At 38.6% G+C, this 12,363-nt stretch overlaps 1 protein-coding gene and 1 long non-coding RNA gene across 3 annotated transcripts; one reads left to right on the top strand and one right to left on the bottom strand.

Moving 5' to 3' along the window:
* Position 1: 1 nt before the first annotated feature.
* Positions 2-9,969, bottom strand: npat (nuclear protein, ataxia-telangiectasia locus). 2 transcript variants are annotated; one of them, XM_058413748.1, is made up of 18 exons: positions 9,774-9,969; positions 9,494-9,612; positions 9,327-9,387; positions 9,147-9,225; positions 9,003-9,043; positions 8,604-8,813; positions 8,432-8,507; positions 8,188-8,299; positions 7,953-8,044; positions 7,744-7,825; positions 6,936-7,032; positions 6,716-6,775; positions 5,714-5,812; positions 4,293-5,603; positions 4,026-4,138; positions 3,837-3,927; positions 2,510-3,744; positions 2-2,360 (listed from the first exon to the last, which is right to left on the bottom strand). In XM_058413748.1, the coding sequence occupies exons 1-18, from the start codon at positions 9,808-9,810 to the stop codon at positions 2,280-2,282; spliced, it is 3,996 nt and encodes a 1,331-aa protein (XP_058269731.1). In that variant the 5' UTR covers positions 9,811-9,969; the 3' UTR covers positions 2-2,279. The 2 variants fall into 2 exon arrangements, with proteins under 2 accessions (XP_058269731.1, XP_058269732.1); XM_058413749.1 differs by lacking the exon at positions 6,716-6,775 and having other exon boundaries at positions 9,774-9,968.
* On the top strand, positions 6,222-6,396 carry LOC131368000 (uncharacterized). The gene is made up of 2 exons (XR_009206996.1): positions 6,222-6,263; positions 6,320-6,396. It is a non-coding gene; the product is annotated as an uncharacterized LOC131368000 (long non-coding RNA).
* Positions 9,970-12,363: the final 2,394 nt, after the last annotated feature.

A 12,363-nucleotide genomic window follows, 5' to 3' on the forward strand; every position in this document is an offset into this window, starting at 1 on the left:
ATTTGGTGGTCAGAGGAGAGATTTCGTATTGTTAAAAAGTAGTCTACAGACTTCCATACATGGTTGGCTGTTGTTTCATCATGCTGCTTACTAAATACTGAGTAATTACCCATGTCATTTACCAAGAGTCATGATAAATATAAATCTGTTTATTTCCACATCTGCTCTGGCAGCCCTGAGTATGTCTGTTTTGAGCTTTTCTCTTAATATTCATGAATGTAATATATTCATATTTCATAATTTTATGAAATAAAATTGGATTTTGACCTAAAATATTGGTTCTATAAGACTGCCTGCCAATGACTATTGCACACAAGTTATGATAGATCAAAGCCTGTCATCTATCCTGCGTCGCCTTTATGCTGAAGGCAATACAGTGTACACCAATTTTATACTAAAAGTTCTCACGATGTATAACCACATGTAAATTCCAAAATCAGTGAAGAAGACCAAAGTGCTTTCGTCAGTCTCTAAAACTTGAAATACTTGAAACAAACCATATAACATCCAAGACGCTGTGTTAGTTGTGTGGTAAAGGTAACCACAAATCCTTAAGTTAATGCTAGTATCAGGGTTTGGTTGGCACATGACTTTGCTTCACAGGCTGTACAGCCCTCTTTATTAAGCACAGCCTGAACATTCTTGAAACTATCCAATCAACCAATCATGTGGTAGCAGCTCAATGCATAAAATATTGCAGAAAGCCTTATATAATGTTGACATAAAACATCAAATTAGGGAGATATTTTTTATTTCAGTTCCTTGTTAATTATTTTTTAAATTATGGTCTGTTCTTTTGTTCCTGTGCTAAGCTGCAGAACTGTGAAGTGCACCACAGATTTCAAGAGGAAGAAGGTCAAACGCTATTTGCATGTGCTATTTTTTTTTTTAGCTGTGCTGAAACTTCACTTGCCTGAAGCTGCTCAAAATAAACTGCGTCAATGATTTCACTACAGCACTGGAAGTACCCTGCTGATTCCTCTTTTTGTATTCTTTTAATACTAAAACATTTATTATAAGTAAAACACTTCTAATACAGTAGGATATTCACCAGCCATTAGGACTAGGCTCTCATGACGGTCTCAATTCTCCATGGCGTGGATTCCACAAGGTGTTGCAACATTCCTTTCAGAGCCGTGTTGACATGACTTCATCGCATAACTGCTGCAAATCTCCCATTTTACCACATCACAAAGATGCTGTATGGAGGCCAATGGAGTACTCTGAACTCATTATGTTCAAGGACCAGTTTCAGAATACTTGTTATATACTTGCTAATAAGGTGAGTAATGTTTGGCTATAATGTCAAGAAAACATTCCCCAATTTTACACCAGCAGCAGCCAAATTTTATCATACCATCTACATGTCACAAGATTCACCACACCAGGTTACATTTTTCCCCAACTTTATCTGCCATTTCTGTGAGCATGTGCCCAATCCAGCCACCAGCCTCTGATTTCCAATGGCTGATTGGAGTGTAACCTATCCACATTAAGATGTGATGTGCATGATATATTTTTCTGCTCACCACTGATGTAAAGAGTCATTCTAGACTCATCTATCTTGAACCAGCCTGGCTGTTCTCCGTTGAGTTTTCATGTCTTCAAGATGCTTCAGCCCACAGAATGTACACACACTGAATGTTTCTCATATTTTTCTGTGTAAGCTCTAGAGACTGCTGTGTCAGAATCCATGGTAGATCAACAGTTTGTGGAAAAAACTCAAACCAGTCTATCTGCCAACAACGTCGTTGCCAAGTCAATGACGTCAGCTTTTTCCACATTTAGATATATGATAAGAACACTTCCTGAAGCTCACACCTTGTCTGCATGCTTTTATGCACTGAGCTGCTGCTCAGATGTAGAGATTTCCCTTATTTATCGATTCTATTTGGTTAAGAAAATCTCCAAAGAAATTTCAAAAGAACTTCAAAACAGATTCTGTTGGTAAAATTTCTTTTAACAAAACTATCACATGTGCATTTGATCTACTGTACAATGCTGCGGAACTGGCAGTAAAATGAAGTAATTAATATAAATTATACATCTTAATGTTACTATATTGAAATGAACTTCAAAATGTATCTGGCTATACAATAACTAATCTTTTTTTTTTTATATATATAATAACTCTCCCCAGGACAGTAAGAATTACACATATACAACTATACAAATCTATAATATGAAGCATGAGAAATAGTTGGAGTATATTGTTCTTGTGTTCTCTCTTGGTGTTTACTTTCTCATTGCTCCATTTGCGTTTATTCTGGAACTGATCCTCATTCATCATAATGCAACGATGACAAGAACTTGTCGACATCCAGGTCGTGTGGAAACGAATCAAGAAGCTTCTTCTGCTTCTACAAGATAAAAAGTAATGGCAAAGAAAGAAATTGAAGAAATAACATTATTCAAATATTGCAAACTTATACAGATGGACACGAATTGTCTTTACATTGCTAGACCCATGGGTTACATACACCTGCAGTAAACAGTGAACTCCACTTACCTTAGCTTTCTTCTTACTCCCTGATGAACTAGTGAGGTGGAGTTCTTTTTTTGGTGTAGGGCTCGGTTCAGTGTGCTTGCGCTTCTTTCCTTTGGAAGCGCTCGATTTAGCCGCACCAGCCTCCTCCTGTCGCAAGCTGTCTTTTAATGGCCCGCCTGTCCTGGCTGCACGTGACAGGATCATGAGTGTATGAGCAGCCATGTTGATGCTGTTCTCGCTCCCTGCCTCGCTGGCTGGGCTGCATGTTGGTAGGTCAGGTGTAGCAGGAGGAACCAGGTGTTTGGGTGTGCCCTCCACTTCACGCCCGTGTCTTTGCCTTAAGGGTGTCCTCAAACCATCCACTAAGTCCTCTTGGAGACGACCAGGGACAGGCGTTTTTGGAAGAAGAACATCTGCAGTGGCTCTCTTCCTGGGTGGCGTGGAGATGGGACTCTGGCTCTGGATGTCCTGTAGCATCTCCACTGCCTGCTTGGTAAGGGGGCTTGTTTTGCATATTGGCTTCCCTGAAACGCCCTGTGATGCAGGTGTAGCAGATCTTACTGTAGACAATATTGGGGGAGCTCCTTGACACAGCTCTTGCTGAACGCCTTCTACTTCATTCTCCTTGTTTGCAGCGACGTTAGGTGAGTCCTGTGTGACGTTGCTCTCAGAGGGCTTCTCAGGTGTTTTACCAGTTCTTTGTTCACGTTTTTCCTCTCGTGAAGTGTCTTTTGTGATGCTGGTAGACTTGGGCTTGGGGTTCTGAGAGGAAGACTTTAAACTGGGCTCAGCATTCGAAAATGAAGCCGAATCACCTTCAGTGGGATTAGACTCCAATCTACCAGACGGATTTTGCTGAACAGCATTGTTTAAGGATTTGCTGGAATGGACAGTCCGATCGGTCCTTATTTCTGTCCGTGTGCTTTTTGTAGCCTCTTTTTGCTGCTGATGTGCAGCAGTCTTTTCAGGTTGCTTTGTTCCTGTACTCTGACTTGGTTCTGATAATCTTATGGTCTCGACCCTTCTCTTAGCATTAGCATTGCCTAAAATGCTAGGGAGGATTCGCTCTGTTCTTGTGGACTCCTTCATAACAGCAGAAGCAGCAGCTGCATTTGTACTTGTCTGGCTAGTGTTCTCATCAAAGCAAAGTATTCTTCGATGACTAGGGCTTGCTCCAGTAGTGCTGTTTAGCTGCTCTGAGACCTGACAGCTGTCTGAGACTTGATTGGACCCACCAACAGATGTTGCAGTTTTGCCTGGAAAATAAGTCCCTCTGTTAGATTACAAAAATAATCGGAAAAAAATACTGTCAGCCTTATGTGAAGCTTTCTCCTTACTGCAAACTTACCCAGTTCTACATTGTCCTTGGTTACTAATTTAGGTTTTGTCACAACCTTTGCTGATTGGTTCACCAATTTTGGACCAGGCAAAGCCAACATCTGTAAAGCAATTTCATTTATACTTTAATAAAACCACAATTTTCCTAATAGTAAATGCAATGTTTAATCACTAGCAAAATCTGATCTGCGTAACATACCGGACTGGGTATTACAGTGAATTTTCCTGCATTGTTCTGTCCTAAAACAGACACTGGAACTGCCATATTCTGTATCATGGGCTGAACCGGTGAGGAAATGATGATGGCTGATGCTAATAAAAATAAAATAAAAAGATTAACATCACTGATCAAATCCTGGCAATGCTGAATACAAATGATCTGATTAAAGTTGGCTACACATTATAAAATCTGTCAATAAACTCTATCCAGTCATGCAACCTAGAATAGCACTTCTCTTTCACTTACCAGGTGAGAAGGGCTGAGCTACATTTGGTGCAATGGAAACCACAGTCCGAGGTCGAGGTGGTGTAGCCACAATGTGTGGGGTAGAACACACTGCTCCTTCTCCTGCACCACTTGGAAGCAGCATCATACTGGAATGTTGGTCAATGGCTGAATTTGGATCAGTCACAACAAAATAGCTGCTTGGTCCTCTGAATGTTGGGTTAGCAGGTAACAGCTGAAAGAAACCAGTCTCAGGAGCAATAGGCCGTGCCTGTGCAGGCTGCAAATTGTTCTGTACACTTATGACTGTGTTTCCAGCAGACTCGGCCCCCTGCAAACTGCTCACTGCCTGTGCGGTCTCCTCTGGGGTGATGGAGGAGCCAGGGGTAGAGGGTAGTACCTTAGTTACAGATTTAGCTGGGGGAGAAAGGAAGATTGTAGGGATGCGATCACCGCTGATGCTGGAAACAGCTTGGTTTAAAGCAGAGTCACTGCCCTGCTGCTCCTGCTCATCACTGATGATGATCTTAAGAGATACTATTTTATTAGGGTCAGACTCAGCAGTTTGAGACTGGGAAGGATCGAGAACTGTAGAAGAAGTGGTGGTAGCTATAGACCCAGATACAATAGAAGGTAATGGCTCAAAAGAACTAGGTGCTGGACTGTTGGTCTTGGTTGTATTGGAGCTTGACTCCTCTTCCTGCATTACTGTGTTGAGTAAAGGAATCTTATTTGTTTCTGTCTGCTGACTGACCTCCTGGCCTAAAGCTTCAGAAGTGCTTGCAACCAGCTGTGTCCTTCCTGTCTTCTCTGCTTGAGATTTATGCCCTGATCTGTCTGCTCCTGCTTTGGAAGAGGTTTCTGCTTGCTTAGTGGAAACTTGAGCATTATTATTGGTTGAATTCTGAGAGAACTCTTGAAGCATTTGTTGTGGTGTCTCTTCAGTAGCGCATTCCTGAGACATATCAGAAGTGGGATCATCCACCTCCATGCTTACTCCCTCTTCAGACAGAGATGAGCTTGATGCACTTGGATCAGATGATGATTTAGCCTGTGGATTATTGATCAACTGCTCTTTCAAGGAAGAGCTTCTCGTCTGCTTCTTGGTGACTGAGCCTCTGGCTTTGGTGGAGCCTTTTTTGTTTTGTGTGACTCCTTTTGGAGTTGCTGTTTGTTCAGTAACTGCACATGACTGAGAGGCTGCTGGAACTGGCCTGCTTGTACTAAGAGGAGGGGCCGTCTTCCTTTTACTTTTTGCCTCTTTTACATTCTTACTCCTTAGTATTCTTGTGGTGGTTTCTCCACCTGAAGTAGAATCTTCCTGTCCAGTCCCTTAAAAAAAAGGTATTATATTTAGTGCCAAGTGATTTTGTGGTCTCTATAAACACATATAGAATATATAAAAAATATATTTAAACCTCGCAGGATTACATATTATTTACCTGTGTCTGTAGCACTGTCTATAGGACCCGGTTCATCACTCTCCTGAGCACTGTTACTCCTATCAGCATTCTCACTACCGTCAGCCATTTTACTTTTTCCTGCAAGCAATTAAATGGTTGATACATTAGCCAGCAGTGTGTACAAGATAGGAAACAATACATTGTTTATCAAACGTCATCATATGTACACGGAGTACTTAAACAATTTTTTTCCCTAAGCATTCAGCTAAGGTCTCTGTTGGTGTGTTAATCAATAATGACATTTAAAATGTCAAATGAATGCAGGCTAATCATGATACAACAGTTTCACTGGTGTATATATCATATATATATATATATATATAATATCAAATGTCTCTCTGACTTTAACCGTTGCATAGTAGTTGATGCCAGAAACGCTGTTTTGAATATTACAGAAACACCTGATCCCCTGGGATTTGCACACGAAGCTCTAGTCTCTAGTGTTTACACAGACTGTTGCGAAAAACACAGAGTGAGTGACACTTCTGTGGATAGATATGCCTTTTTGATAACTTTATTTGAGTTTAAGGTGGATGGGCTACAGCGGCTACTTTAAGGTGGATGGGCTACAGCGGCTACTTTAAGGTGGATGGGCTACAGCGGCTACTTTAAGGTGGATGGGCTACAGCGGCTACTTTAAGGTGGATGGGCTACAGCGGCTACTTTAAGGTGGATGGGCTACAGCAGCTGAAGACCACATTTGGTTCAAATCCTGACAGCCAAGAAACAGACTCTGATACAATCATGGGCACACGTTCACCCAAAATGAACAGTTGAGAGTTGGGAAAGACATCCTTTCTTTGTTTTTCACCATTCTTTGTAAACTCTAGAGACTGTAGTGTGTGAAAATCCCAAGAGATTCTGAAATACTCAACCAGCCCATCTGGTACCAACAACCATTTCACGGTTAAAGTCACTGACATCACACCTTTTTTTTTTATCCTGTTATATTTGATGTGAATATAAACTGTAGCTTTTGACCTGTATCTGCATGACTGTATGTCTTGCTCTGCTGCCACATGATTGAATTTCTAGGGGTTTCTAACAAAGTGAAGTATATATTACAAACACACACACACACACACACACACCACAGTACCTATTGCAGATGCAATAAAATCAAATTAGCCATATGATCATTATTTATTGGATTAGTAACTGTAAATGGCATTTCTAACTGAATCAACATGATCAACCTTACCATAATCAAAGAGGTCAAAGAGAGCTTGGAAGGCAGGATCTGACTCGGTCTGTTCTAGGATGTCCTGGATGGCATCATCAGTCATATGAATTTCTCCCTAAACATAGACCAGACACGATTAGCCACAAATTCTACTTCTGTTGTGGTTTTTCATGAAAATATAGGAAGGGGTTTATTTCTCACTGCTTGAAGATAAAATCATTACGGTCACATGATATTTGAGGAAGGGGAGGGGGACTTATGAGGAAATCTACTTTCTTATCAATGTTTACATTTCTGGCAATTGGCGGACGCTCTTATCCAGAGTGACGTCCAAGAGTGCTTTGACAATGAATACATTAACCCTGGTTCAATAAGTTACAGACTTAGGATACCATCAGAATAAAAATGGTGTTAGGAGTTGTTGGTTTTTTTAAATCAGCATACAACAATACATAAAACAAACAGGGATGAATAAGAGCTAGTTTAAGTGCTTCAGGAAGAATCAAACCACACTCTGCTACAGTCTCATCGAAGCCTCTAGCATTGTTCAACTCAGTATCACTTAAGATACAATGTCCTGTGATGGAACAAACTTCCCTGGGCTGTTTTTAAATGGAGACTTACATCTTCACCAAGTAGTAATAAGCATTCATTTAAAATCCCATGTCCTGACAGTATTCATAGCCCTTCGTTTATAATAATTATACCAGCATGATGTTTTTGTAGGAGATTTTGAAGCACTTCTGTAAGTCATTCTGGTTTATGGCGTCTTCTAAATGCTGTAGACGGCAGTGAAAATGATTAAATAAATGGTTTAATCCTTCACCTGTAGGCCCAGTATTTCATCTATGGACTGCTCTTGTTCCACTGTGTTGCACGCTGCCTTCGATGTCTGTGGGCTGTTATCGCTGTCAGTAAACATTATAAAAGAAAATCATCACTCATACGTTAGCATCAATGATGTGACATTAAAATGTCCATAAATATATAAAATATAACCATGATGAAGATGCAAGTCTGTACTATAATCATTACCTGGCAAGGATTTTGTTGATATTTTCTGCAAGTTTTTCTTGTAAAGATCTATCATTCAGAATCTTTTCTCTAGCATTCTCAATCACCATTTGCTGCAAAAAAAAGTATAGCAATAAAAATAAAACAATAAAATCTCATACTCTGATTTTTATTGTTTTGTCTAGACTAATATAACAAAGTAAAGCTTTAAAACAATAACGTAGGACTGTGAGGAAATAGTTTCATTCGGGCTTACAGATAAATTCTCCGTCACAGCTTCCTGGCTCTGTGATTCCACCGTGAGCATGCTGGTCACCATAACGCCTCTGCTAGTCCCAGTCTGACCGCCTCTTCGCCTTGGAGAGTCACTGAAAAAACAAGGAATATTCCTTCATGTCAAGACAGAGGTGTAAAGAAAGCTGACCTGTGATGTTCCCCAGTAATGTCAACATTTTCAACTGAGTAATTAGTGTAAATATCATCCACAGCTTTTGTCTTACCATTTTCTGCGAGCTGGAGATAATGGTCCTGGGGTAAATCTCTGGTCAGGTACCATTATTTGCAAAGGTGTCTCTTCTGTACCGAAACACAGTATACATAGCAGCATTACAGAATCTGCATTTCAGCTCCATCTGGACTGTGCACAAGAGTGGTTTAATATTCAGGTCTTACCTGACTGAGAGAGACTGATGGTGGAGGGTCTTGTCTGCTGGGAAGTGTAGCACACAGGGGTGGAGTGTCCCAGGATGCCCTGAGGGGTTGAGATAACCCTGGGGACACAGTTCCCTGGAGTAGACACTGACAGGCACCCAGTGACAGGAGTCTGAGGTGAACATAGGGCCCTCTGACGCCGCATGTTTTGAATGCTGTTCTGGGTGCGGACTGTTTAAAACAAAATGACCAATGAGCCAAAAAAAACTAAATACTGCTTTCCTACCAGGGCCCTGTAACTTTTTTTTTGATTCGTGACGTAAATCATAACCTGCGTCATCCATATTATCATCTCTGCTCTAGTGTGCTCTGTTTTGACAGGAAGAAAACAAACCATGCATAGGCAGGAGTTCAACTTACGTCGCTGGATTTGTTGAACAGCAGGAGAGTTTTGCATAGATCTGTGAACAAAGTGCATAAATTAAAACAAGTAAAGAGTGTCCTGCCGAAGAACTCGCTCCGAATGTTAATAACCTAATAAACACCTAAAAGCCGACAACTCACTTGATTTGGTTGAGGGTAAAGTCCAGTTTCTTCCACAACGAGGTCATGACAGCTGGTATTTGATTCTCTTGACATGTTTCTGTAAAAAAAAGAAAGAAAGAAAGAAAAAAGGCAGGTCAGCTTAGGACATGTTAAGCCATCAAATCCTTGAGACATAACATCTTATGTATGATCTGCTACCTTTCGCTTTTGCAGCAACGTATTCATTAAGAATTGTGGTCAGGTTTTTTCCAAAGAGAGACTGTAAAAAAAATCAGATCATTTATATATTCAGTGCATCAGCTCATAACACACACATATGTGTTCATCATAGTGTACATCAGTACAAAGAATAAAAGCTGTCTTACAAACACACAGGCAGGAATAACTCCATCCTCAGAGCTGTGTTCAGCATACTCCCTCAAGTTAGGACTCTCCACGATAAATGCTCGACTTGTGGCACTCAGGCCTTCCTGCTGCAGGTATCCTACATAAATCAACAAAAGATGACCAGAGTAAACTGGACTCTAGCTATCCAGCAAGGGTGGGCTGAAGTGAGTTTATGTTAATCAGATACAGCAGCTCCTGTGTTTGCTAGTCAGCGCGCCTGGAAGGTTAACAATGTAGTGTAGAAATGTCTGAACTTACCAAGCACCAGTCTCGCTACATCAGACGGCAGCAGCATGTTTCACTGTTAGTTTATCCGGAGAATGGAGTTAAACTCAAATAAATAGAGTTAATAGAAAATATCATTATACTGTAAGGATTGTCGCTGTCGGTTTGGGTCAAATATTCCTTAAAACGAAAAGGCGCGGAGAAGCTCGAACTACCCGGATATGCTTCGTGACCAGGAGGACTGGGAAGTGTAGTTTTCCGGTGTTGACAAAGCGCGATATTTTTTTTTAAAAGCATTTCTATTAGGTTTTTATTGAGAATGATTTTTCTTGTATGAAGCATTAGTAGCGACTCTTGTCTGTTTTTAAGATCTTCTTTCAAACTTATTTATTAACCACAACAAAAACAACAACGACAAAGACAAAAACAATGAAATAAAAGTTCCATCAAATCTGAGGTTCTTATACTTTACACTCTTTATATAACCATTTTCACAGACTCCCTCTACAGAAAAATATTTTATAAAAATCATTAAAGTTTGCAAATATTGTATTTACTTATATGTACTGCTACGTTTAATTTAACTTATTGTATTCTATATTTAAGGTTTTCTTCTTTCTTCTTAGTCTTATATTTTATATATATGTATGCGTGTGTATATATATATATATATATATATATATATATATATATATATATATATATATATATATATATATATATATATATATATAACTGTAACTGTCTAAGCAGCTGTAACACAATCTATCTATCTATCTATCTATCTATCTATCTATCTATCTATCTATCTGTCTGTCTGTCAGTCAGTCATCTATCTATCTATCTATCTATCTATCTATCTATCTATCTATCTATCTATCTATCTATCTATCTTTTTTATTTGTAATTACTGGAGCCACATTGTGTTTTGATCCAAAACGTTCTGCAGACACATGAGGAATAAGTCTACATTATTTACAGGTCTTTACAGTTTGAAGCACGCTTAAATCAAGTGAGCAGTCACAAATAACCTATATATATGTATATATATATATATATATATATATATATATATATATATATATATATATATATATATATATATATATATATATATACATATATATATAATAGTTTTGATAATAGTTTTTTTGCTGTAACAAGAAAAATTATGAAAACCCTAGGCCATGTTTTACAGACACCACTCTGAGAAACACTGCTGTTAATCAGAGAACCAGTAAAATTTTACCTCAACTGTACAGATACACTGCAAATACATTATGATGAATATAAATTTGATATTTAATTTGTGTAATGTAACTTTTAACTGCATAATAGCTTTATATGCTCAGCCATAATGGCAAAACAGTGTCCATGGAATGCTAACGACCTGAATCAATTTGGTTAATGAACAATCTGTGGTTTGCTATACAGCACCAGCATCACCAACATACAATTATTCATTAGATTCTTCACGAGTGTCCTTCACTCAACAACCCATTAATGCATTTAAAATAAGTAACCAAAACACCCATAATACCTATCTACAGCACTTCTACCATGAAATATATTATCCTTCAAAAAGATACTATACTATACTATACTATACTATACTATACTATACTATACTATACTATACTATACTATACTATACTATACTATATTTTTTTCCCTCTTTTTTTGCACATTTTAGGTCCTATAATATTCATTTACTTTTACTGTTACCTTTACCCCATAACATGTTTTGAATTTGTTAAATATGCCAGGATGTTGCATCAAATGAATTTCCTGAAGATCTTGGGAATAAGATCTCTTCTATTTCTAAATAAGCTTTCTTATTCATTTTCTTTTTTTTCAACAATATTTTGATATTTGAATAACATTACCCAAATTAAAGATTAAAAGTAAATTAGTGATGAGACATTTTATATATATATAAATCATTAGAGGTAGTTGATCAAGCTCTAATGACGAAAAATCTGTTTTACAATCAACCATGTCAATTCTTTAGGATGAAAAGGAGCTGTTGTTAGCAAGCAATCCTTAGGGAAAAAAATAAACAGAAAAGTTGTTGTCTGAGATGGCCTAACACATTTTTGGTGGTTAAATGCATGTTTTCTTAGATTCAATGTTGAATCTCAATGTTTTTTCTATTAAGTTTACATAGAGTTAGAAGGGTTATGGTGACATCCCAGACACATTCATGGTCGTGTTAGTAGATAGAAGATGAAAACTTCTAGCAGCTTGACATTCATATAACAAAACTGTCTAAATAAGGGCACAGGGCAGCTCCGTTACAGGACTAACATTAGAAACAGAGAAGAGGGTAAAAGCAACACTAGAGATCATTATAAACAATTCTGCTCGTCCTGTCCATGGCACTTTTTCCAGGAACACAGGTAGCTCTAGTCTTATACCGTCACAGCATTCAAGGAAGTCCAGCACATGGATCATCAGTGAATATCTGCTGCTGCTTGTTGTAGTTTTGCACATATACTGTTACTGTTATTCTGATGCTGTCCTTCTGCACCTTGGTGCTTTGCAACTAGTTTCATGACACTGTATTTTTGCACAGAATTACTAATATGTCTGTTTGCCCTGTTAACTGAATCTTATAAAGTAT

This window comes from Hemibagrus wyckioides, linkage group LG17 (assembly GCF_019097595.1).
Source record: "Hemibagrus wyckioides isolate EC202008001 linkage group LG17, SWU_Hwy_1.0, whole genome shotgun sequence".
In the NCBI taxonomy this organism is placed as follows: Eukaryota; Metazoa; Chordata; class Actinopteri; order Siluriformes; family Bagridae; genus Hemibagrus; species Hemibagrus wyckioides.